Source organism: Pteropus medius, unplaced genomic scaffold (assembly GCF_902729225.1).
Source record: "Pteropus medius unplaced genomic scaffold, Ma_sr-lr_union100, whole genome shotgun sequence".
NCBI classification, from domain to species: Eukaryota; Metazoa; Chordata; class Mammalia; order Chiroptera; family Pteropodidae; genus Pteropus; species Pteropus medius.
Window position 1 is genome coordinate 16323288 of NW_024349802.1, and position 26075 is coordinate 16349362.

At 37.9% G+C, this 26075-nt stretch overlaps 1 protein-coding gene across 7 annotated transcripts in view; it reads right to left on the reverse strand.

Moving 5' to 3' along the window:
• The window catches only part of CUNH5orf46 (chromosome unknown C5orf46 homolog), a 58595-nt gene that overhangs the window by 4420 nt on the left and 28100 nt on the right, over positions 1-26075 (reverse strand). For 2 of the 7 annotated variants that reach the window (XR_005647303.1, XR_005647299.1), the window contains exon 3: positions 328-383. Coding sequence is in view for 2 of the 7 variants with exons in the window: in XM_039836481.1 (XP_039692415.1) it covers positions 194-347; positions 4410-4479 (224 nt within the window). In the remaining 5 variants the exon portion in view is untranslated. Of the gene's footprint in view, positions 1-193; positions 384-4409; positions 4497-23680; positions 23930-24873; positions 24939-26075 lie in introns of those variants that run through there. The other 5 variants (XM_039836481.1, XR_005647300.1, XM_039836480.1 and 2 more) reach the window with 5 other exon arrangements.

Genomic DNA, 26075 nt, shown 5'->3' on the forward strand with positions numbered 1-26075 from the left:
TTGAGGGGAACAGGCTCATCCCAAAAGAGTTCAGGGAAATTCATTCAGGTGCAAATAGAGCTTAAGATAGGGCAGCACTTTACAATTAAAACAATACATCGGCATGTGCAGGACTTGTTTTTCACTCGTTTTAATGCCTTGTGGTCATTGCCAACGGCGAACTGGACAAAAGCAAGGCTGTCTCAGCGCTTACGTTCGTTCTTCTCTCGTCACCGAGCGGAGGATGAAATCCACCGCGTTCTCAATGATCTCTGTGCCCAAGAGGTGTAGGAAACTGGGGAGCTCTGGCTCTGGTTTTTTGCCTGAGTCATCAGGCTTGTCATCAGGCTTGTCATCAGGCTTGTCATCTGGTTTGTCGTCTGGTTTGTCGTCTGGTTTGTCATCTGAAAAACACAATAGAATCTTGGAGGAGCTTCTCAGCACTGAGAAAGAGAAGCCTCTCTTTGTAGGGAGCCCCCGGCGCCCGTTACACCACCACTCGCTAACTATGGAGCCTCCTATAGTTGCATTTATTAATATTTAACACCTGCCCAGTGAGAATCTTCCCATGCATTTATTTCATTTATTCCTGAAAACAATCGAGCAGACCAATAGACAGTAACTCTTTGGTAGATGTTGTTTCCCTTCCTGGATGAGAAGACTTAATGGGCTCATGAAGGCTAAGTTACTTCAGCCCAGAGTTAAACAGCTTGTATATGCCAGTGCCAGGACTGAAATACAGAATACCTGATTTCATGTCTCTTTCTCCATGTAATCCTTGGGCCCATGATAATGATAATAATAAGGATGAAATAGTAAAGAGTAGTATTCGTTTAGCACATACCTATGACAGGAAATCGACGTGCATTGTCTCATTTTATTCTCACAATAATCTTATGGGGTTAGGCAAAATTATTATGCCAAGTTAAAGATAAAGAAATGGAATCTGAGAGAGCTTTAGGAAGTGGTTCAATGTCACAGTGTTAGTAAGTGGCAGAAAGAGACTTCAATCCCATGTCTGACTGATCTTAAAATCTGGATTCTTCAGCACTCAGTGATGAACTGCATAGTCTTTGACAGAAAAGTTGTGATCTAACCACGAGTGTGTTACAAGATTGAAAGAAAGTAGTATAACAATGACGATGAGGAGATGTTACTTGTACATCAGCTGATAGTTTTGGAGATAATGATTTAAAAAATACTGTGTAATTTTATCCTTGACCAGTCTCATGGGATATGTAGTTTTTAACTTACTGGGCTAAGGAACTGAAAAGATAAAGTGATTCGCAGAAGACTCACAACAGTAAGAGAAGAGGCTGAAACTATAACTGTAGGCCTCTTACCCCTGACTCTTTATTCGGCTGCCCTTTGGAATGAGACCGAGGATGCAGAGTGAGGCTGGTGATGTGCAAGCTCCCTTGGGGGAGTCTGGTTTTAGCTAGTGGTCTGAATGGTTGAGGGAATTAGAAGGAATGAAAAAGTGGCAGTTAGGTACATATGGCCTCCCAACTGAAACCAAAGATTAAGTAGGACTTCATCTTTTCATTTTGTGAACAGCCTCACAAGTAGTGCTGCCAGATTTGGTAAATAAAAACACAGGATGCCTAGTTAAAGTTGAATTTCAGATAAACAACAAATAGTTTTTTTAGCATAAGAATGACCCATGCAATATTTAGGACATACTTAAACTAAAAAAAAAAAAAAAAAAAAAAAAAATCATTATTTATTTGATATTCAGTTTTAACTAGGTCTCCCATATTTTATCAGGTAACCCCACCACAAATTTTGACATAGGAAACCCCAACTTCTAGAAAATGTATCGCATGACTGAATAAAGTGGATATAACTAACTTTTTGTGTAGAGGCTGTCAATTTATATTAGAAGCCTTGCATCCTAAAATGGAAACTCTGAGTGAAAAAATGGCTTTCGATTTTGCGAACATTTATTGTTTACTATGCCACAATAAAAGAGTTGATAGAAGCACCAGTCTGGGACCTATTACCAAAACTAATATGGTAATCACCAAGTATTCCTTCATTCAGCTGTTGGCTTTTCCTTCAAGTATTTTTTTTGAGCCCTACTATTATATACGTGGCATATGCTAAGCGTTAAGGTAAAAATGGACATATAGAGACGTGACCCGACCCTCACGTAAAGTGCAGGGCAACCACAGTGACCAGAATTGCTTTGTTTTCCTCACGGGGACGGGAGGGAATGAGAATTCATGTTTGTGATGTGCCTATTATGCAGGTACTGGATAGTGCTTCCATCCTTATTCAGTTCAGTGACGATACTAGAGTTTTACAGGAGAGAAAACAGACACTCAAGGAAATTAAATGGCTCACCTAAAATCGCACATCTAGAAAGTGGCTGAGCCAGGTTTTGACCTAATTCTTTTTTCACTCCATAGACCACGCTGTTTATGTGATATACTACTGCCTTTAAATGATTGTCCCCTGAAGACACTTATCAGGGAACAGCACAGCAGTTCCTTGCATGAAAAGTGAATCCTTTTTCTCCTGTGTTCCAATCTGTCTGCTTGCATAACCATTTTTCAGCTTTTTGGTAGCTTTGCAATATGCAAGGAGCACTGATTGTGTGCTCTGGATGGAGCATGTGTGACAATCAGATCCTTGGCCCCAGTCCTTGGACCATGTATATATGTATACATTGAGAGGTATTAGGATGTGGTGGACCGTATGTTTTGGAGTCCTACATATCCGAGTTTGATTCCTGTCTTCAAAAAATTAACTGTGTTATCTTGCACGTAATACTTAACTACTCTCTTTCTTCATTGTGTTATTGTCAGGATTAAAAGATATTTCATCTATCTTTCATGTATATCATATATATACCAGTTACCATAGTACCAGGCCCAAGGTAAACCCACAATAAATGCTTGCTACATTATTACAATTATTAATAATAATAACAAAATAGTTCATAGTAGCTTTCTCCTCTAGTGCTTTAGGACATTACGAAAATTTTTAAAATGCTGTTAAAATATTAAGAAAATTGAAAATGTTGGACAACGAAACAAAAATTAATAATAATAAAATTGAGAAATTTGGCATTCTAAAAACAAATCATCAAAGCCAAGAGTTGAATATTTTCTCTTTTAAATATAATAGGGGTAGGCTTTGTTCACATTAACTATGTTATTGAGTTTCTTTGTTCATGTAATCATAAAGTTCTGAAAAAATATAGTAGTGCTGATGCTTGTACGGTTTTTATAGCTTACAAAGTGTTACAAAAGCATGTTCATTTGACCTCATAAAGTTGATAGTTATTCCATTTTACAGATGAAGAAACTGAAGATAAAGCCATGAAATAATTCAACCACTTTCGGAGTTCATGGGACTGGTCGCCTTTCACTTTACCAGGGGCGATTACTTTCGGAGTAGATGGACGTAGTAGCCTCTGAGGCCATCTCTACAGTAATTCCGTTGGAGTATCTGCCTGTGTGTTGTGCCATTGGACAGTGTGTGGCTGAGCATGTGAGTTCTGCCAAGTTACATTTAGAAGAGTCTAAAAGGCAGTATTTGCACTGTCCGTGTTCCCTGGCCTATCCTTCTGAATAGAGACAAGTCAAGAGCTCACCAACTTCTGCAGACCAAAAATAAATTAATGAGAATTCTGCATGCTGCCTTGTAGTTTTCTACGTGCTTGGAACAGACATGAAAGAAGTAGATGCTTAGTTATAATGGAAAGAATAGAGAGATTTAGGCTTCAGGCCCCGGTGTGCCACTGCTACCTGTGTCTATGCCCAAGTAACTTTCTCTCTGCAAGCTTGGTTTATTAACCTGCAAAAAGGGAAATGATAAAACTGCATTTTTACATAAGAGTATTATTATGAGAATCAAGTGATATAATGCATGAGAATAATTAATATTTATTGGGTGTTTATTATGGACCAAATACTTTTACAGTTTGTTTTCTCTCTTTAATTTTCATGATAACTTTATGAGGAAGTTAACTAATGACATTTTCCTTTACATGTAAGGTCCAGAGAGATCAAATAACATGTCTGAAGTCACATTTCTGACTAGTGGTAGAGCCAGGCTTAGGAGTCATATTCCAGAATATATATTCTTCATCATTAAACATTATTAGTTATAATCATGAAAAAATAAACACCCCTGGTTCTCGAGGGATTTATAAAATAATAGTTTGGCTATATCACATGAATATATATGAAAAAGTTTATTTCAGACTTCATACATTCTTGGAGGATAGAGGCTGTAACTGAAACACATTTAAAGAAAAATCTTACTTTCTTTTTGTTAGAATATCTGCCTCTTATCTCCCAGTCCAGTGCCTGAAGTTCCCTCCCCCTATATTTCTTTTATGTTCTGGATCAGTACCACCACCTTCCTCCAATCATGGCTAACTACTGCACACTGCATGAAATGCATTTGGAAGCACTTACCAGCATGGCAAGTCAAGATAAATATAAGCAGTCCCAGGACACTGGTCATCCGAAGCGCTGAGACAGCCATGTTTGTAGCACTGGCTATTGGTGAAGATCAAGCGTTGCAATGTACCCAAAGCCTTCCCCATTTATAGAGCATTTATAGGTGACCTCATCTACTATGGAATTTAGATTGTTGCATAAGATGTCTACACAACTTGCTCTTAGATTTCCACTAATGAGCCCTGCCCTATCTTATCTTTCAAACTTGGTTCTTCTAATATGTGTTTGTAAATGGCACTGGAATAGCTCTTTTTGGAAGTAGTTCCGATGCCAGCATTGACAATTAGATGTGTATCAGGCAGAACTATTATTCCGTATCAAGGAAGAAGCATCAAATTAGATTGTTGAGGTGTGCCTACTCTCTGTGCACTCTGCTTCTTTTCCCAGGCTCAGAGCTAATTACTTGTGCCCACACCCCTATGCTTTTGTTCATGTTCTTTATTTTTCCCTAGGACATCTTCCCCATCATCTCCCCTTGGAGCATTTCTACTAATTCCTTGGGCTCAGGTTCAAATGCCCCCTTCTTTGTGAAACCCTGTCATGGCCATTCCACTGTATTTGTTAGTTGCTCTACCATCTGTCATGTAGAACCCTTAGCTTGTTGTTTGAGGACTAAGTACTTTAATAGTTCTCTTCTCTCTTAACCTATGGATCTCTTAAGGTCAGACTGTTTTATTCACTCCTGAATTCTTAAGGAGCCTATTATTGTGCTTGACGTTGTTCTCAGCTTTGACCTCCTTGGGAACTCATTCTGGTTTTTCCAGAAAGAAGTAGGTGTTTCTCTCATGTGCCTAATAGGTGCATGATTAAATGTCTCCATCAATTGGCAGAAGGCTATCTTTTTCACAGTTAAATACATATTACTTAAGGCATATAGCAAACATTAAACAAAAAAGAAAGAAACAATAAAATTATTGCATACATTGAAAAGAAATATTGAGGTCGAAATGTTGCTATGTATCTCAGGTGTAAAATACTCTTCCTTTTGGATACAAAAACACTCAAGAAGATAACATTTGGTTCAAGTCTATGTGATACTGGTTGTCCTGAGGAATGCAATAAGTTTAGTTAATTAAGATTAGGACTTGAGGATTCCCAAACTTATGGTTCAACCAAAGCTTATACATTGTTAAGTGTCAGAGGGCCCTTTTATTTAATAAATGATAAAATTACTTGAGATATAAAAAAAGAAGCCTTGTCTAGTACCACAGAGCCAAGGCTAGGACATTGCCTCTTACTCCCGGTTTCACACTTTTTACAAGGAATCAAACTGCCCTTGAAAGCCATCAGGCAGCTGTGCTTTGACCCTTCCAGGCCTCTCCAACCTATCTTCTACAGGAACTCTTTGTACAGGAGAGACTCTGATCCTGTCTCTCCTGTACAAAGAGTTGTGATCTAGAGATCGTGGTCCATGGTGGAAAGCTTTCAACAAGTTAGATTTATGCCATCAGGCTCACTGCTTAGGACTGAGCACTGTGCATGCACAAAGGGCTAGTGGAGAAATAACATTCAGGTGTTTTCTATTAGACACATCATGGACCCTGGCATGTGGCTGGATTTGCCAGAGAAAGAGTAGTTATCGGTACCTTTTACCTCGTACAAGCTTTGAGCCCTCAGCCCAGAGGGGCCATATTTTTCTAATTCACCACAAGGACAATGTACAGGCAAGCCCAAGCTCTGGATATTGCAACCTAGGAGAGAGGCCTGCTGGCTTCTCAAGGACATCAGCTAAAAGGGGCATGCAGACAAGCCCTGGATCAGATGCTCTGGGTGTCAAGGAAATAGCAGCATCCTGAGGGTCAGGATAGCTGGCATCTCTTCCTGTCAGTACCATGACTCACAGTGAGACCCTGATTAAGCACCTGCCAGGCCAAACACTCAATTTCTCTGTTTGCTGTGTTCTCTTCTCTTCCCATGGCTTATTCCTTTTAGCTTCAGATTTTGGCTAAAATGTTTCTCTTTTTGGTGAAAACTGTGGCCCTCTAATCCAACACAGATCCCTGTGTTATGACCTTTTATACATTCTGTGATCTTTTTTCTTAGCACTTCAATATTATTTTTTGTTTGATTATTTAATGTCTCTTTTCTCAAGATGGAAGGATTCTGTTCTGTGTTGTTCACAGAGACAGCACTGGGTTTTAGGACACTGCCTTACACACAGATATACACTGAATATCCAACAAATATGCACTGAATTGTTAAATTAATGAATAATTTTGGGAAGAGAAACCTGGACTCATGTAATAGTTCTATCAGTTATTATCCGTGTGACTCTGGAAAATGATTGATACATCTCTTCGTCTCAGTTTCTTCATCTGTAAAATTAGGACATATAATTTCCTGCCTACTTACCTGCACTGTTTTAAGGATATAGGAGGTCACAGATAAAAATGCCTGATAAATTGTAAAGAATGTATTCTATATTAATAGAAGCTGTCTCTTATCATCCACTGGCATAAGCAAATAAATTTGACTTTAAGTAGAGGAGAAACTAAGATTATGAGAGATGGTTTTACTCAACTGAGGAGAGAAGGGTGAGGACTGTCTTCCAAAAGGCCATTCTATTTGATGAGAAGATGTGAGAACAAAAGGAGTATGGAATGCTTTATCTCCTGTGGACATTTCCATGCATAACTGCAAGTCATCAGAGTTCTTAGGGTAGGAAAGATTTACAGTTTGGGTTGGAAAACTCATAGAGAGATTTTGATGTGTGTGTTAGTGGTTAAAAGCATGGACTTTGGGTTCAGACAGAACTAGGTTTGAGTTTCAGAATGGCCACTTACAAGTTGTGTGATCATGTGACCTTAGAAATATTTCCTGATTTCTTTATGCCTTAGATCCAATGCATATAAAATAGGAATAATAATATCTCTCACAGTCGTTATGAAGATTGGTTTAGAAAATAACATGCAAACAGCACAGTGCCTTGTACATGTTAAGTGAAAAATAAATGGTAGACTTGTCATCCTATCCTATCCTATCCTATCCTGCTCTACCTTAGGTTGTCCCAGAGGAGGGAGTGACAGTTGTCCATGCAAACAGTATTAGGGCTGATGATGATGATGATGATGATGATGATGATGATAATAGGCTAATGTTAACTCTGGTCAGGTACCAAACTAGAGGCAACATATCAACAAAGCTGTTGGGAGGCTGCCATTATTATCCTAATTTTATATAAGGAAATTCAAGCTTGGAGAAGTAAAGTAATTTGCCCAGGGTTACAAATCTTGTACGACCCAGAGCAAAGAACCCAGTTTAAGGACATGTGACTTCAAAGTTTGTGCTCTTAACTATTATATTACGTTGTGCTGATATGTGCTCAGTGCAGCTACTGGCAAAAAGCCTGGAGCCCTGCAGCCGTTGTCCTGTTTTTTCACAGATTCATTTGTGTCTCCTCTGTTTTTGCCATTAGTCTCTAAATTTCCCATTGACTTCTCAATGAAGGTCTGGCCCACATCATTCATGTCTTGTATTAGCTCAGTTTGAGGTATCAGAAGTGCAGGGTATGCATACCTTGGCAGAAAGTAAACTGGAATAAAATACAAGATGTTCAATTAAATTTGAATTTTAGATAAACAGTAATTATTTTAGTATAAGTATGTCCCAAATATTTTACAGGACATACTAAAAAAATATTTGTTGTTTAGCTGAAATTGAAATTTACTTTTATTTGCTGAATCTGGCATTCATACCTGTAGAGATCCTCGTGAGTGTTTTCTTACATTAAACCTCAGATCAAGAGTGAAGGTCAGGATTTAGAAGGTCAAATCGATGCTTAGAAGTACTTATGTGAAAAGTTAAAATCATGTATGGAAAATAGAAGTTATTGAAGGGCTCCAGTTCATCTAGAATATCACATCTGGAACATGTTTTCCCTGTATATTTCTCATAAGAAAATCATAAGCCCTTTTCTTGTTCTTGGTTCACTCCAGCTAAATTTTCATGCCAGCACTGGAAGGAATGTACATGGCTTCAGGTAGGCCTCCCATTCCCGTGGTGTCAATATACTGAGGAATGTCCATAGTCTTTGTCACTCAATCACCTTTCTACACATAGCTTATAACTTAGTCAATTCTCATGACACCAATCAATTTGTTAATTTCTTATTCAACGGACATTTACTGAGCTTGCACTATTTGCCAGGTGCTCTGCTAGACACTGGAAACAAGAAAATACAAAACACCAGTCCCTGACCTCACGTTTTGCTGAGGATACAAACATGTAATCAAATAATTGCAATTGAAATATGAGAACTGCTAATGGAGTAAGGAACAGATTATCAGGGAGTGGTTAACATTGCCTGGGAGGCAACCATGAAGGTATCATTTGTTCAGGGCCTTGAAAATGGGTTAGCAGGTGTTCACTATGCCAGCAAGCTATGGAGAAGACACTTTAGGTAGGAAGAATGACATCTGCAAAGGCACAGAGGCATGGAAGAGCATAGCGTATTTCTAGGAATGAACCCTCAAATTTTTCGGTGTTGATATTAGAAGTAAAAATTAAAGTGAGCTAACTGAATCTTGAAATGTGTTTTCATTAATGAACATGCCAGGAAGAGATAATGGAGAGAGAGAGAGAGAGAGAGAAAGAGAGAGAGAGAGAGAGAGAGAGAGAGAGAGAGAGAGGAAAGAGGAAGCAGAGCACTGAAAGGTGGATGAGTGAGGGGGTGAGTAAGAAATCACAAATCATGAAGTACTACAGTCCATAGCTAGTTTTCCCTCTGTTATTTCCCTATGATAGTCTCAGCTGAGCAGTTGCCATCCATCCAGTTACCTGAGTTAGAAATATGAATTTTCTTTAACTCTTTTTTTTAACCACAAAATTCATTTGCTCACTAAGTCCTATTAATTCTCCTCTTAATTTATGAAATTCTCTTTATTTTGACAATAAGTATCATAGTTCAGGACTTTGTCTTGACTATTCTAATAGTGATCTTGTCCTCCTGATGTATGCTTCCCCCTCTTCTTCAACATTGCTGTGGTTTTCATTTTTCTAAAACACAATTATGTTTACTTCCTCTGTCATTTTCCTTCTCTAATAACTTCCATATCCTTACTGCATATAGAGAAAGCGCTCTGTATTTTATTCTCAATCAATAGTTCTAACTTTATCTTAATCATAGTGTAGAATAAGTCTTAGAATGCAGGGTCTGCAATCAGGTCTCCGGATTCCATCTCTGACTTCATCAGGGATCATATTTACCTGACATGTACTGGAATGCTTACACTGGTTGTTTCTATCCAGTCCTCTATGAAGGGTCAGTATTTGTACCCTCACGGTTATATAATATAATTCTCCCCATTTCTAACAGTGAAATTTGGCAAGTTGCTAATACTCTCTAAACTTCAGTTCTACACCTTTAATATGAAGATAACAAGAGCGTGAGCCTCATAAAATTTTTATGAGAATGACATCATGCTATAAAGAGTTGTTGCTGTTTGTATTATAACCTCCCATCATTCCCTAAGCATATAAATTCCTCTCTTACCTGACCAGGCATACTTCCAGACTGTTACTTATTCTATCACCCTGTTAGTTTTGCTTGGAATACCCAACCCCAACCAACCCAACTTTCAAATATTACATCCTTCAGGTAAACATCATGACCACATCCCTGACCTAGTCCGTGGCAAAGTTAATTACTCTGCTGTCTGCTCACTCTGCACATGTCTCTATTATTGGGTGTATTAGATTGAATCATAAGTTATTATTTTATATCTGATGCCTTCATTAAGCTACAGGCTCCTACAGCCTGAGCCATGCCTTGTTTATTCTCAAATACCCTTTGCCTACAACTATGACTGACAAGTAGGTATTGCTGAGTAAATGCAGTGAGAATTCAATGAATGCTCATTAAATGTGTGAATGGACAATTAGGGCTCATGGTTGGAGGTGATTCCAGAGCCCCACTAGAATGAGAGCCAAAGCTAAGGCCAGTAGATGAGGTACAAACAATGAAGGCAGTAAAGAGTCCAGTGGCGTTTGTTTTTCTAGCAGCTAGAGCTATGGTTGAAGGAGGAGTCAGCATTCTAGAAGATGTACTTGGTCATGCCTCACTTAGGCACATGGAATACAATGAGGGGGACTTAAAAAAAAATGGCATTAATTTATCATTAATTTAGCATTAAAGTCACATAATTTCCCCTAAATTATGAAGACATTAGCACTGAATTCAAAGTGTAAATATTTCTATGTCAGTCATATATAAGTTACCTATGCCAGATGCAGGCATAATAATACTTAAACCACAAGTTATTTCTGTTACCAAATGAGATCATGGATACAAAATTGATTTGAAAACCGAAATCTTCCACTATAAATTGAAAACTACAAATTTAAGGAGTCTTATCTATTGAGTCACTAATGGAGATAAAATAGATCCATAATAAATCGTCATTTAATCCAAAAGTAGGCAAAATGGAAGGTAAAAGAAAGAATAGATGGACTAAAAAGGAAATATTTGGCAACATTGTAGATTTTAACACACCATATTAATAATTCCACTAAATGTAAACAATCTAAACACATCGGTAATAAGACTGAGATTGTCAGACTATAATGGATACAGAAACTCACTTTAAATATAAAGACGTAGATAAGAGTAAGTGAATAAAAAGTATATATCGTCAAACACTAAGCAAAAGAAACCTGGAGTGGTTATATTATTTTCAGAAAATATAGTATTCAGAACAAGGAACAAGAGATAAAGAGGTACATTGCATAATCATAAAGGGAGCAATTTATTAAAAAGATGTAGCAATTCTATATGTGTATACAACTAACAATTGAGCCTCAAAATTTATGTGGCCAAAACTGACAGACAAGAAAGGAGAAATATACAAATTGACAATTATAGATGGAGACTTCAAAACTAGTCTCTCAGTTAGTGACCAACAAGCAGAAAATCAGGAATGAAACAGAAAACATGAATCCCACTATTAAGCAAATTGACCTAAATTACATTACAAAATAATCCACCTCAAACAGTGGAATACACATTTCTTCTTTTTCTTTCTTTCTCTTTCTTTCTTGATCTGATTGAGGCCGCGCGATTGGACCGAAGAAGTCCCGACGAACTGGGAAGTCTGACCGAGTTTGAACAGCCAGTTGAGTATAACAATTCTGGGAAGCAGTTAACATAATGTTTAGCAGTAAATTTATAGCACTAAACACTCGTATTGAAAGAGAGGAAATCAATGACTTCAGCTTCCACTTTAAGCAACTAGATAAAGAGAAAGTCAAATTCAAAAGAAATAACATAATAAAGATAGGAGAACAAACCAATTAAATTGAGAATGGAGACAAATAAATGGAACCAGGATCTGGTCTTTTGAAAGAAAATAATAAAATTGACAAACATCAAGACAGACTTGTCAATGAAAGAGATAAGGAGAGAGAAGAAAAGAGAGAGGGACTGAAAGTACAATTTTCCTGTGTCAGGACTAAGAAGGAGACATCATTACGGATCCCATAGCTATTAACAAATACTAAGGAATAAATAATATGAACAAGTCTTTGTCACATGTCTATTTAAGGATTTATAGCCAGAATACACAAATCATTTTCGAAACTAAATAATCGAAAAATAATCAGATTAAAAAGAAAGAGCAAAATATTTAAACATATGTCATCAAAGCAGATATGTGAATAACAAATAAACACATGAAAAGATATGCTGCACCATTACATCAGAGAAAGTAAATTAAAACCACAATAAGGTATCACTACCCATTTATCAGAATGCAAAAAGCAAAAACTGGCAATGGTATGTGCTAGAGAGTATACAGAAAACCTGGAACTCTCCACAGATTGCTGGGGAGGATGTGAAATGGAAAAATAGTTTGGCAGTTTCTCATAAAGTTAATATACTTAACCATATGACCCAGCAATCCCACTCTTAGGGGATATACTCAAGTGAGTATATTCAGGCAAACAATATACATGACTGTTTATAGAGGTTTTACTGGTAATAGTTCCGAACTGGAAATAATCCAGCATCCCCTCACGGGTGAATGGATAGACAAACTGTGGTACAGCCACATGAAGGAACACTGCTCAGCACTATTGGAATGAACTACTGATACATGCAACAGCATGTATGAATTTCAAATGCATTATTTTAAAGGAAAGAAGCCAAACTCAAAATACTGCATACTGTATAATTCTAATTTCATTTATATGACATTCTGAGAAAGGCAAAACTATAGGGACAGGGAACAGATCTGTGATTGACAAGCACTGGGCAGGGAGGGGCTAACTATAAACGGGCATGAGAGGATTTTTCAGGATAATGGACATTTTGTGTCCTGAGTGTGGTTGTAGTTACAAAATTTTCTGTTTGGCAAAACTCACAGAATTTTATGTTTTATTTCTCACACGCATATTTAAATTGTATGTAAATTATTCCTTAATATTTTCCTAGATATACATTATTCCCTAACAAAAGGGAAAAAAATGTCATTATAATAATAGCCTTGTAGATGGTGTTGGTGGTTGGAGTGGTTAGAACATGTAGTGGACTGATAACTTATACTTGCATCTCAGCTCTGCAACTAAGTTGATGGGTGATCTTTGGTGCTTTTTCCTCTTTGTGGGCCCAAGGTTTTCTATTTTTCCAATGAGAACATTGAATAGGATATTGACTTGAGTACCTTCTAGCCTTGGCATTCTCTGATGACTGAAGAGGTGATTTCCCTGTTTGCTTTTATATTCCCTCAATCTTTGAGACCAGGCACTCTAGCTGTGGTCTGGTCTGGGCCTATGTTCTGAGACATTGCTGTTCATGACAGGTATGTATTGTGGATGCCTAGGGCTAGAGTTAATCTGGCCACCACCCTTTATCTTTCATATGCTTCTTTCACTATACTATTTATGGCTGAGCTGTGGACAGCTGCCATCAGCAGCTACCCAGAGCCTAGGGATAAACCAAACCAAAACAAACCAAACCAAAACATCTTGCATACTTCTAGGCATCCTGTCTCTCTTGATGGAACAGCTTAATTCAGTTTAGTAAGAATAATTCTCATTCCTACCACCCTCTCCCATGTGAGGACTCACGCATCGCTCACAATTATTGACTTGAAACAAAGGTCAAGATGGATATAATTATCATTTTATAAATTATTACAAAAAGAACAAAAACAAACAGTGACAAAATAAAACAAACTAAAGTGTGGACGTTTTAATTCACGAACATCATTCTACTAGTAAGGGGCAAAGCTCGGACTTGACGTCAGTTCTAATGGATGCTAAAACCAATGATAAGAATGCACTTACTTGGATTCTAGTCTGAAATACCTGATTACTTCTCATATATTTATTTATTCATTCCTGCATTTACTCATTTATCAACAAATACTTTCTGACCTATACTCAGAAAAGAGGACTTTATATGAGATAAGGAGTTGGAGTCGTCACTTAGAAATAAAGCCATGGGATGAGACTATTCAAAGACAGTGGGTAGAATTAGCAGAGAAGAGCATTTACACAGAAGCCTGAGAACATCAGTGTTTCAGGACTCCGCAAAGCCAGGAGCCCTGTAGGAGAAGTTCAAAAACAGCTATCAGAAAGACAGAAAGAAAAAAGAGAAATTTAGATATAATAGAAACCAAGGGAAGAAGAGGCTTTTTGGAGGGGAAAACTGTCGAAGATCAGGATTGTGATGTTTTATTAATCGAGTACCGAGGAGGTGTTCAGACGCCTGCAGGAGTGCTAGTGTCATGGTGGTGATAAGCCTCACTAGGTGGTATGAGAGAGTCGAGGTAGGAGACCAATGAAGATAAGCACCTCTGTCAGGGCTGGTTTCCTTATCTGTGCAACACAGGTGTTTCAGAAATATATGACATGTAAAAATCTCTAATATAAGGAAGAATGTAATAAAGTTATAATCTTGACATACTGAGGAGAAAGGGAGAAATAATATTCTGCTCTTGCCAATTCTGCTGCTTTCATCTTAAATGTCCCGTTGAATTCATCACTGCATGTTATGTATTAAAATTTAAAGTTTCATGCAGTTGAAAAGACTAAAATCAGGCAGGTTTCATTCAACTCATCATCTGCCTAAAGCTTCATTCTCTTGTCCCGCAAGTGTGCGTCCATACTTTGCTTTTATACTTCTAAAGATGTATAAAAAATGTGTTGCTGTACCTATTACAACAACATAGTGGATGCAACATACATAGACTCTGAAGTCAGAATGAGGTTTGGATGCTGCTCTACCAATGATATCTTGGGTAAGTTATTTAATCTCCCAAAATCTCCGTCTTCTTATCTATAATATGGGGATTATAATACCCAGCTCTCAGACTTGTCAACAGAATCAAAGCTGATGAGGCATGGAAGCAAAGAACACAGCCTCTAGCACAGGGAATATGTTGAAAGATGACAGAAATTTTTTATTGTTTTCTTTTTGACATCTTTGACTGGTGTAATATTTCTTAATTGTTCTGGCCTAAAATGTTTTCCTCCAGTTCCCAAATATTGGGCCTAGTTTTTGCTCTTGGACTTGAGCAGCTCTCTGTCATTAGATCTTTCCTCCTCCATGGTAAACATCTCAATTTCTTCAAACTTTCCTCAAAGGCCATGTTTTAAAAGTCCCTCTCCATCATTGTTGCTATATTTTGAATTCACTCCAGAGTGTCTCTATCCCTCCAGAGCAGAGATGGTGGCATTTGATCTGCTAATTGAAGGATTATTACTAAAAGGCATGATTTAGATGTGGGTTTGGAAGTAAGGGGAGTAGCAGGTAAAAGACATTGCTGGCTGAGGAAGCAGCAAAGATAGGAGGTGGAATGTTATGGGACACGTTCAGAGATGGTGAAGAGTTAAGCTGTAATGAGACTGTGGCACGAGAAGTGTTTGAAATTAAGCTTGAGAATATAGGTTAGGGAGTCAGATAAGGGAGAGGCTTGAATGCCTTTTTAAGGAATGAATTCTATTCAGTTGACAACAGAGGTTCCTCATTGTGTTTGGAGTGAGTATGAGCCATGATTAGTCATTTGGGCATATTATTCTGGAAGTGGTATGAATGGTTGACAGAAGAGGAAAGAGAAAAAGGGCAATGGTCCTTATTTGTGATATGAGAACAAATGCTAACCAGTGTGACCAAGAAGAACGGAATACATGAAAGGTCTATGTTAGCCGTTCATAGGAGCACTGCAACTTTCCCTGATTCTTAGATGAGTATGGACACACGTGTCTGTTTTTAAAAACAAGTACTAATATTATTTATTTTTACAAAACATTATTTTAAAATTCCAGGGAATGAGAAAATAGAAGTGAAGCTTTGGAGAAATTCACAGTTCCATATAGTGTGATCAAAAAAATCTTCATAGGACAGGAGGCATTTATTCTTGACTTATACGGATGGCTAGGTTTAACTATGTGACAAGTAGGGTACTCCAGGTGGAAAGGACAAAGTAGACAAAGGAAGATGGGAAGAAAACTGCAGGCTAATAGCCCTGCCGAACACAGCACAGAGTAGAATGGTGGTTGTCAGGGGCTATAAATAAAGAAAGTGGGGAGAGGTTGGTCAAGGTGTACAAGGTTTCCATTGAGCAAGGTGAATAAGTTCTGGAGATCTAATGTACAGATTATGACTATAGTTAATAGTACTGTATAGTATACTCGAAATTTGTTGAGACAGTGTTCTTACTACCACACAAAAATGATGACAACTTAAGTGTTCTTAAGTGTTCTTACTACCACACAAAAATGATGACAACTATATGAGGTGACGGATATGTTATTTAGCTTGATTATAGTGATTATTTCAGTGCTTTATTGAACCACTTAGTCATACACCTCACATATACATAATTTTTAATTATCAATTATACCTAAATAATGCTGGGAAAAAAACACAGTTCCACAAAAAGTAATAACTTTGAAGTTTTAAGAAGAGATTCATGAGGAACTTAACACAATACATATACTGTCAGAGTATTCAATCCATAACTATGTGCCTGGGATTTATTTTTCCACTCCTATTCTCCAAAGTACTCATACGACAAAACAAACCCATAAACAATTTTTAACAATATTTTAGCAACTTTCATTTGCTATTTTAAAAGTATGTTTGAAACATTATGAATGAAATTATCATTTAATCTGTATAAAATCAGTCATGTTTTAATTGATGGCAGTTAAAAGATATTCTATCTTTATATGTCATTAGCTATCCTGTCTTTGGGGCTCACTCTCAACTCCGTTCCTCTAGTTCCTTTTGCCATCTACCCATGGGGAAAAGCCACCTAGATGTTGAAGAAACCCTTCAATCTCCATAAGTGCTCGACTAAACGTCTTTTCCTTCATCTTCCTCCTTTGCTTCTGTATCATGATGAAGTCACTATCGTTCTCCTAGTAATTACCCAAGCTCAAAGCCAAGTCTAACAAATTCTAGTTTCACAATACCACTGGTCATTATAGCCTCTGTTTTTGTCCCACTGACAAGACTGTTGTTTAATTCCTTTTTTTTTTTCTTGCCTGGGCTAATAAAATTATTTCTTAATTAATTTCTTGCTTCTTGTTTCTTTTCTTCTCTAATCCAATATACATACATGACCATCAGATTAATATTCCAGAACTATAGTTCTGACCACATTATACCTTTAAAAAAATTGTTCGGACTCTAAACAACTGTTGAGGGGAAAGGAACTGTGAATGTGTATGAACAAGGATGGGGAGGGAGGCGAAGTTAGCATTCTACCTTTCTGGACTCCGTCTTCTATTGTATTCTTTACTCTCTATAGCTTTCTGTTGGTGCAGAGTGGTATATCTGTATTCCTTTTTATTTATTTCCAAATCTCTTGCAAATTTTGGAACTGGGGATAGTGTGAGAAGAAAGAAAAGAGAAATATACTTCGTGAAGTAGAGGAGGAGGGGGTAATGAAAACCTTGGGTGACTGAATAGGTCCTTGATAAATGCCAGTCACTAACTGGGAAATTGAAAGCGTAAATGGTATTTTAAAGAACTAGGATTTCTAAGTATGGATAAAGTGTAACTATTGACCAGTGTTCTTAGTGACAATATCATTGTTCCAGAAAGGGACATGCCCAAATCTGAATGAAACCAAAATCAAAATACTCAGTTCAGTAGCTAGTCTGCAAAGTCTTGGAAAATAGAAAATACATGACTTGCTTAACTATAAGATAGATCACAGTCCTAAAAGTTGAGAAATTATTTCTTCTTTGCTGCAGCAAAACATACTTAGAGTGATTTGGTAAGAAAGATAATAAATATTAACTCTGAAGGGGAAATGAATCAAGTTGAAAATAAAGATAATGAAGATAATGTAGAGGATGGAACTAGTCCACCCAGAGAATGTGAGGAAGAGGAGGGGAAAAGAGAAGAGAATGAGGACGAGATGAAGCGAGCTCAGAACTAAGAAAAGGAGAAGGGAAATAGACCTCTCACATTCATGGAAAGGAGAATTTCAAAATGAATATTATGATGGTTGTGTTCACAAGGAGGGTACAGAGGACAACGAAGAAATTCTTCAAGGGGAAACGAAGAAATATGATGCTTAGGATGAGAAAAAGAGATGACTAGATGATTCTAAAATGAGACCCCCTAATGCTTCTGGTTTTGCAGTAGAATGGTCATTACAACTATTTCTCTTTCTGGAACTTCCAGGTCCCCAACTTCCAGGTCCTTACAACTATTTCTATAGAAAGTAAGTAACATGTAACTTTTTATGGGAAGAACTGTTTTTCTACTGTCATACTGTCTTCATTCAAAATAAGCTTTATTAATGATTATATTATGTGTAGAGGAAAATTTTCATGATCTTGTCAAATTCCTTAGAAATTTATTTGGAATCTTAAATTTTCTTATTTTCTTATCCTTGTTACTTAAGCACTTATGGAGATTGAAGGGTTTCTTCAACATCTTGGTGTCATTTCCTCATGGGTAGATGGCAAAAGGAACTAGAGGAATGGAGTTGAGGGCGAGCCCCAAAGATAGGCTAACGCAGTGAACAGATAGAACATTTCCAATTACCAACTGAAAAAAAAAAAAACATTTAAGATGAGATACTGAAAAATGAATCTGACAAGAAACAGTAAAATAATGTAGGAGAATCTTGAGAGTTAATTTTCTAGAGGCTGAGAGAGAAGAGAATTTAGAAGTAAGGAAAACCTATTTAGAAGAAGTTTTTGAGATGATGATAAGAGCATAAGTAGGAGTTTTATTCTTCCAAACAAAGAGACATATTTCTTTTCCACAGACAGGAGTGTTATCCAGTTCTAGGTAAAATATTCGGTCACAAAAGAAAGAAGAACCACCCCCTCCCCAATTTCTTTTTATTTTCTTGACATTTGTTCCACTCTAGGTGAAAAGGAGGTGGAAATGAGCTTCATCTGGTCTCTGCAGAGAATAAAGTCATTGGATAGTGCCAGTTTGCCCTTCTAAAGTCATGCTCTGTTTTTCTCCACTCTGCTATTTGCCCTTTGAGGCTGATTGGGTTGGATTATATCAGTGGGATTCCTTGACTCCTGTTTTCCTGTTGGATTTGACTAATAATGATCACTTGTGGGAAATCACAGGGCAGTAGAAAAGTGTTATTTACCATGTCCCTCCCTGCTGTGTATTTGCCTTGTATATAGTAGTGTGGAGTGGAATTTTGGCCTAATTTTAGCTCAGAGTAGTGATGTAAGCATCAATAAATGACCTAAGAGAGATCATTTTGTAATATCTGAGCTTTGTATTTTTAACATGACCACCTAAGTTTTCCCTTTAAAACTCTGGTATCCTATGATTGTGGACTAGTCCTTTGCTAGTCAAAGTGTAGTCTATGCAATAACAGAACCGACTTCTCTTGGGAACTTCTTAGAAATGCAGAATCATAGATCCTACCCCCAACCCACCAAATTGGAAGATACAGTTTCACAAGATACCGAGATGATTTGTATGCACATAGGATTTGAGAAATAATACTAAGCTTATATATACTCATATTTAACTTGCTAGCTCAGTGAACTCATGACAAGTTACTATCCTTTTCTGAACCTCAAATTTATCACCTGAAAATGATAATAATCGTAGCAATGTTGTGAAGAGTCAATAAGACAAAGTGATCCTGTATTGTTGTGTAGCACAATCATTAAATAAATCTTTATGGATACCTTCAGTGTGCCAAGCACTGTGCTAGATGCGTAATAGTTAACAGAACAGTTTCTGGCCTCATGCAGCTTACATTATTTTTGAGTCTTGTAGACCGAAGTCATTTCCTGTTCCGGACTGTGGCAACTTGGTGTTGTAGGTAGGTAATTGGCATCAGAGGTGAGAATACATAGATTTCAATCCTCCTTTTATTTATTATTTTTTCAGCTTTACTGAAGAATAATTAACAAATAAAATCATATGTGTTTGTAAATGTACAACGTGATGATTTTATGTATATATTATTACCACAATCAAGTTAATTAATACTCTATCACCTCACATGGTTAACTTTTTTGTGAACATGAGAATACCATATTATTAACTACAGTCACCATGCTGTGCATTAGATCTTCAGAATTTACTCATGACACAGTTTGTATCCTTCGACCCACAACTTCCCATTTTCACCACCACATCTCCCAATAACCACCATTACACTTTATTTCTATGAGATCAGCTTTGTTGGTTTGTTTGTTTTAGGTTCCACAGGTAACTGCTACCATGCAGTATTCATTTCTCTCTGTTTGGCTTATTTCACTTAGCATAATGCCCTCCAGTTTCATCCAAGTTGTCAGAAATCAGTCCTTTTAAATGCACATTGTATGACATTCAACAAGTCATTTCAGCTTGCTGATCATTGCAAATCAAACCTTAAGACTGTTGGACTGCAGTAGCTATCTGAGAGTATGATTCATAGAACACTAACTGTGTGCACTTCTACATGGAGGGAATAAAAAAGATATCTGTGGACAAATAAGTTGGGGGAAATTAATTTCCCTACTAGGAAACCACAGTATCCTTTTACCATATTAAAGACATCAGGAAGTATCAAATAAAACACTACTTTAACTTGGTATAATCCAGCAATTTTGACACATTGACAAAAATTTCTTTCTTTCCTTTTCTTACTTTCTCTCCTCTTTCCTTTCTTCCATTATTTCTTTCTCCCTTTCTGTCACAATAATTATGGAATATCTTTAACATCATTTACATATGTGGTAGTTTGTGGATCTATCTTAGAAAATTCAGAAGAGAAGGAAGATTTTGCCAGCAGCAGTCCTCTATAGCTGCTGGTCAGGACAACTCCCAGCGGTGATTGTGTTTGCCAAGAGGAAGTGTCACATTTTAACAAAAGGGCAGAGGATTAGGAGCACAGTCTTTATTGAGTTGTCTGACATTGAGCAAGTCTCTGGCCCTCAGTTTCTGTGACTTATAAGAGGGCGTGGGATTGGGCTGGTGACTTTGTCATGGTCTGGAATGCTAAGGTTATCTCTGAGCTGTGTAGAAACCTACTTGCCTTGGGTGAGCAGAGAGCCACGTGTTGGCTCCCAGAATATTCAGAGGTAAACTCTAGTGCTCTTGTTGTTTCACTTGGAAACGGTGTTTTCCCCAGTGAAAGCTGGACTTCCTCTCCCACTGTACTAATTGGAGAGTACTACGTTTGGCTTGAAGAAGGCCTACTGACATAGATGAAGTGCCCAAACCTGTCCGGCTTGCTTAGAATGTGGATTTCAGAAATATGGCCACAGCCAGAATAAAGCGCAAAGCTTGTCTCAACAGGTATTTTGAAGTTATCTCTCCTCCCACATAAAGTTCCCAAGCCTTAAACGTGAAGAAAAGAAGCATTTATTATGAAGTTCTACTTCCTGAAGTCTACTTTTCTGTATACTAGTAAATAGAACTGTATGAGTGAATATATCCTGGTTTAGTGCAGTAGAAAAGGAAGGTAGATGGTGGTGCACCAGCAATTTTCAACAAGTAATTCAACAGGTGAGAAAGGAGTAGGCATGGAGAAAGGGTACTAAGGTCATGGAAAGGTTCGTGGTTCATTCAAAGATGTTCTCCCCACCTAGATCCAAGACAGAGGCCCAGGTACAGGAATCAGCAAAAAAAGTCCCAGGTACAGCAAAAAAGTCCCTCTTAAATGGATGCTACAATGCAGTTTTTTTAAAAAAAAATTAATTAGTTTTGATTATACAGTGCATTGGTTAGACATCTATATAGTTAGTAAAATGATCCCCCCAATTGCTCCCTCCGCCTAGCCAATGTATTAATGCTAATTGCATTCTCTATGCCATGCTCCCCATCCTGTGACTATCCATCAGCTACTAATTTGTACTTCTTTAACTCTTCATCTCATTCTCCCAGTACCCCCAAACTCCCTCCCCTCTGTCTGTCACCAAATTGTCCACTATATTTGTGAGTCTGTTTTTGATTCATTTGTTCTTTTTATTCCTTAAATTCTGCATATGTGAAATCATATAGTGTTTATCTTTCTCTGTCTGACTTAAATACCTTTTAGGTTCATTACAGCAATATCTTTTTCCGTCCCCTCACTTTTCATAGGTAGAGGTCTTCTTTTCTTATCCTTTCAGCCACTCTGTCTTTTGATTGGAGCACTTAATTATTGGTGCTCTTGGTGAAGGAAATGGACATAAAACCCTCCATTTAAGGTATTTATTGATAGGAATGTAGTCGTTACCATTCTTTATTTCTGTTTTTGATACATGTTTTTTCTTCTTAAAGAAGTCCCTCCAACATTTTCTGTAATTCTGGCTTAATGATGATAAATTACTTTAGTCTATTTTTAGTCTGGAAAGCTCTTTATCTGTCCTTCGACTCTAAATGATAGCTTTGCTAGATAAATTATTCTTGGTTGTATATCCTGGGTCTTCATCCTGTTGAATATTTTTTGCCAAGCCATTCTGTCCTGCATAGTTTCTTTTGAGAAATCAGCTGCCAGTCTTATGGGTGTTCCCTTATATGTAATTATTTGTTTTTCTCTTGTTGCTTTTAATGTTCTTTACTTGTATTTAACCTTTGGCATTTTAATTATGATGTGTCTTGGTGTGGGCCTCTTTGGATCCCTGATTTGGGGAATTCTCTGAGCTTCTTAGGGTTTTATGTCCATTTCCTTCACCAAGTTAGAGAAGTTTTCCATCATTATTTCTTCAAACAGCTGTTCAACATCTTGATTTTCTTCAGTTATGCTGATCAGAAGGATATTTGGAGCCTTAACAGTGTCCCATACCTTCCTTAAATTATTTTTATAATCTTGGCATCTTTTTGCTTGCCATTCTGATTGAGTGACCTGATTGGCTTTCCTGTCCTCTAGATAGGGCATGTGATCCTCTTCCTTTTTGTCTTTGTTTATTCCCTTGTTTATTCCACTTAATATACTTCTCATCTCAGATAACGTGTTCTTCATTTCCTTTTTATAGTTTCATTTCCATTTTTGTCTCTTTGCTAGAATTTTCTACACCTCCGAAAAGTTCATCACGCATCTTTATAATTAGTGTTTTGAACTCTGCATCTGTTAGATTACTTGACTTCATTACATCTGGATCTCTGTTCTGTTCTCTCATATGGTTTCTGTTTCTTTGTCTTCCCCTTTTGGCTGCCTTTCTGTGTCTGTTTCTATGTACTAAGCAAAGCTTCTAAGTCTTCAGGTCTTATTAGTGTGGATTTGTGAAGTAGATGTCCAGTGGCACAGTTCTGAGAGGGGTTCAGCTGTAGGCCAAGTTTAGCCTGTGGCCCTCTGATGCTACCTGTTAAGATTCAGCAAGCAATCCACAGATGCTGTGCTTATAGTTGTCTCAAAAGGCCACACCAGAAAATGAGGCCAGCTGCCTCCACCAGTATGTGTCTCAGCAAAGAGCATCTGACTCGCCGAGGACACACCTGGATGTGGCTTGGATGGGGCCTGAGTTGGGGTAGCTGGGTTTCAGGGAATCCTCTGGGCAGAGCAACTTCTGTTATCCAGTTTGATGAAGTCACAGCTATGGCAGTGCTGTGTCCGTGCACTGGGAGTGGGGAGGGCTCAACAGGGAACAATGGATGCTCCCGGCACTTCTGTACCTAGCAAGTCTCGCCTCGGCCCTCACTCTGACAGTGTCTCCCTGTGAGTCCCTGGTGCCCCCTGCAAGCAGCTGAATCTGCACTGGTGCTCAGAGCAAGCAGGTCTGTCATCGGGAAAATTGGCTCGCGGACGCGGCCCCTTTAAGAGGCATCTGCCACAGCCTCTGTCTCACTCAGCTGCTCCGGACCAGGCAGCCCCGCGTCCTCGCCCCGTCCCACCTTCTGCGGTTGCAGGGTGCTTTCTTGGATTTCTCCGTGGTTGTATGGTTTGTTCCTCTAGATCCAAGGTAATTTTTCCTTGCTGCTGCTGCTCCTTGTTTCCGTCACAACTTTGATTTGGTCCCCAGAGGGATGAACAGAGCCTCTATCATCTACGCCATTTTTTTCTCTCTCCACTACAATACAGTTTTTAAGAACATGGATTCTGAGGAAGACAAACCCAGGTCTAAACCTGTTGAAGGAGATCATGAGAGGATGCGACTCGTTGACCTTCAAGCTGGACCTGGGCAATCGGAGGCTCCTCACCCCGTCCTCTGAGCTTGCAATACACATTATGTCCGCCGTTCCCATACTAGGATCCATTTTGAAAGATGCAACCTTGAGAGAGTGATGTGTTGTTGAGACCGTCTGGATGGTATATATGACTGACCCCTATTCAAGGCTTCTACATAAAATTTTAAGATTCTGACAGGCAGGTGTGGAAATCTACTTGTATGTCTTGCAGTCACCCAAGACAAGACTCATAAGTTTCCTTACTTATTAAAACTGCCACCTACCAATCTGGAGAGGTCTGTCTTTTTCGTAGTTATTCATATATTTTGATATTCAACAAGAGATTCTGAAGCTATATGGTACTGTGAAGAAAGAATCTATCTGATTTATGATCAAATCAATTTGGTTCTGCTACTTGGCCTAATTTAACCTCTCTGAAACCTTGCAAGGTTATGAAGATCAAACGAATAACAAATCTATGTACTTTTTATAAGTGCCTGCCTTATATAAGCCTTTAATAATAATAGCTTTTGTCCTCGCTAATGCAGAATATTGGAGTTTGACAATACAAACAGATGAAGAAGTTGGTAAACGTAGGACTAGAATGGGAAAATGACTTATCTGAAGTTATCAAAAGGTGGGGGCTGGAACCTCATCCCAGAAGCTCTAAGCTAAATGCTTTTGCCTCTACATACTCAGCAGTCTCCATAAAGTAGTATTTGAAGCACATTTGAACAATGGAGACATGTGGTGAGAATCTCATGGAGCCCAGTGGACTTGCAGTCAGAGATCAAAGTTAAAATCCAGCTCTGCCACATACTGACTGTGTGACCTTGTGAAAGCCATGTCACTTCTATGAACCTCCTTTCCCTCATCTTGTCAAATGGTGATAATGACCCTTACTTGCTTTCCAGGAACGTCGTGAAGTTCAAATGAGATGAAAAACAAGTTTGAACACTTGTAAATACCTGCAAGTGTATAAGGGATTTGTATTTATATTACATACTTACAAGTGGCAAAGGAGCAAAATTTGCTTAATTTTGGTTTATCAGTGTTTCGAAAATGACTAATTTGACCAGTTCTGCTTTGGAGCGGAGAGGGGCAAACGGGCTAAGAACGGCTCATTCAGCCAAGGTAGGTGTGTGCGTGGGGGGGTTGCCTCTGATGAGTCTTGCTGTTACCAGAATTAACCTGAAAACTCCAGCCGGTTGAAGCTCTCTGTGTGTTCATCTTCAAAGAAATCAAGTGTGCGTTCCAAAAGTAATTCCAAGTGATTCGAATCTTTACTTGAATCTCTTGGCAAACATCAGCAGAGATGTAATTCACACTCGGCTCTTCCGAAGCCCTCCATTTCCCCATGCCTCTCAATCTTCACATCTCTCACTCTACAGCCACCCCAACCCCGTATTTTTAATCTTTACTATCAGTTCTCCACAAAAACTCACCTTGATAAAAATACAAAAGAAAATAAAACTGAGCCCGAGTGACCCTTCATTTTTCTTTTCTCTTGTTTTAGCCTCTATATTCTGTGCTCTTAATTGACTCAATTTATGCCTTTCTGATACAAATTTTCTCTCTCTCTTCTCCATTTGTCTCTCTTCTCATTTGCCTATTCTGTATCAAAAATGGGCCAGCAGCAGAACTGGAGCACTCTAAATCTATCTTTGGAAGTTGGGGAGGAATTGAGGTCTAGCAAAAACCCCAGAACAATGCAGGATTTTCTTTAATACATTGGGGAAAGGTAAAAGGTAATGCATACATATATAAATAAAATAATAGTTTAAATTTAATATAGTTTGTTTTTATCTCTCCAAGGGCATGACTGAATTAACAGTGAGTGTATCTATGGGATCGTGAAATTCGTATTATGGAACCAGACAGCGTAGTTAGTTGTAGGAAGCTGCTTATTTTCTGGTTAGCTCTCATAAAAGTTTCCATCATATTTTTTTCAAGTGTTTAAAGTGCCTCTCTTGTACCCTAACTTTGTGCTACTAACCAAATCACCTATTTATTCTTATTCTTTTATTATTATCATTATTATTTTACTTTAAAAATTTACTCTTTTAGCAACTTTCAAAAATGCAATACAGTAGTATTAACTATCA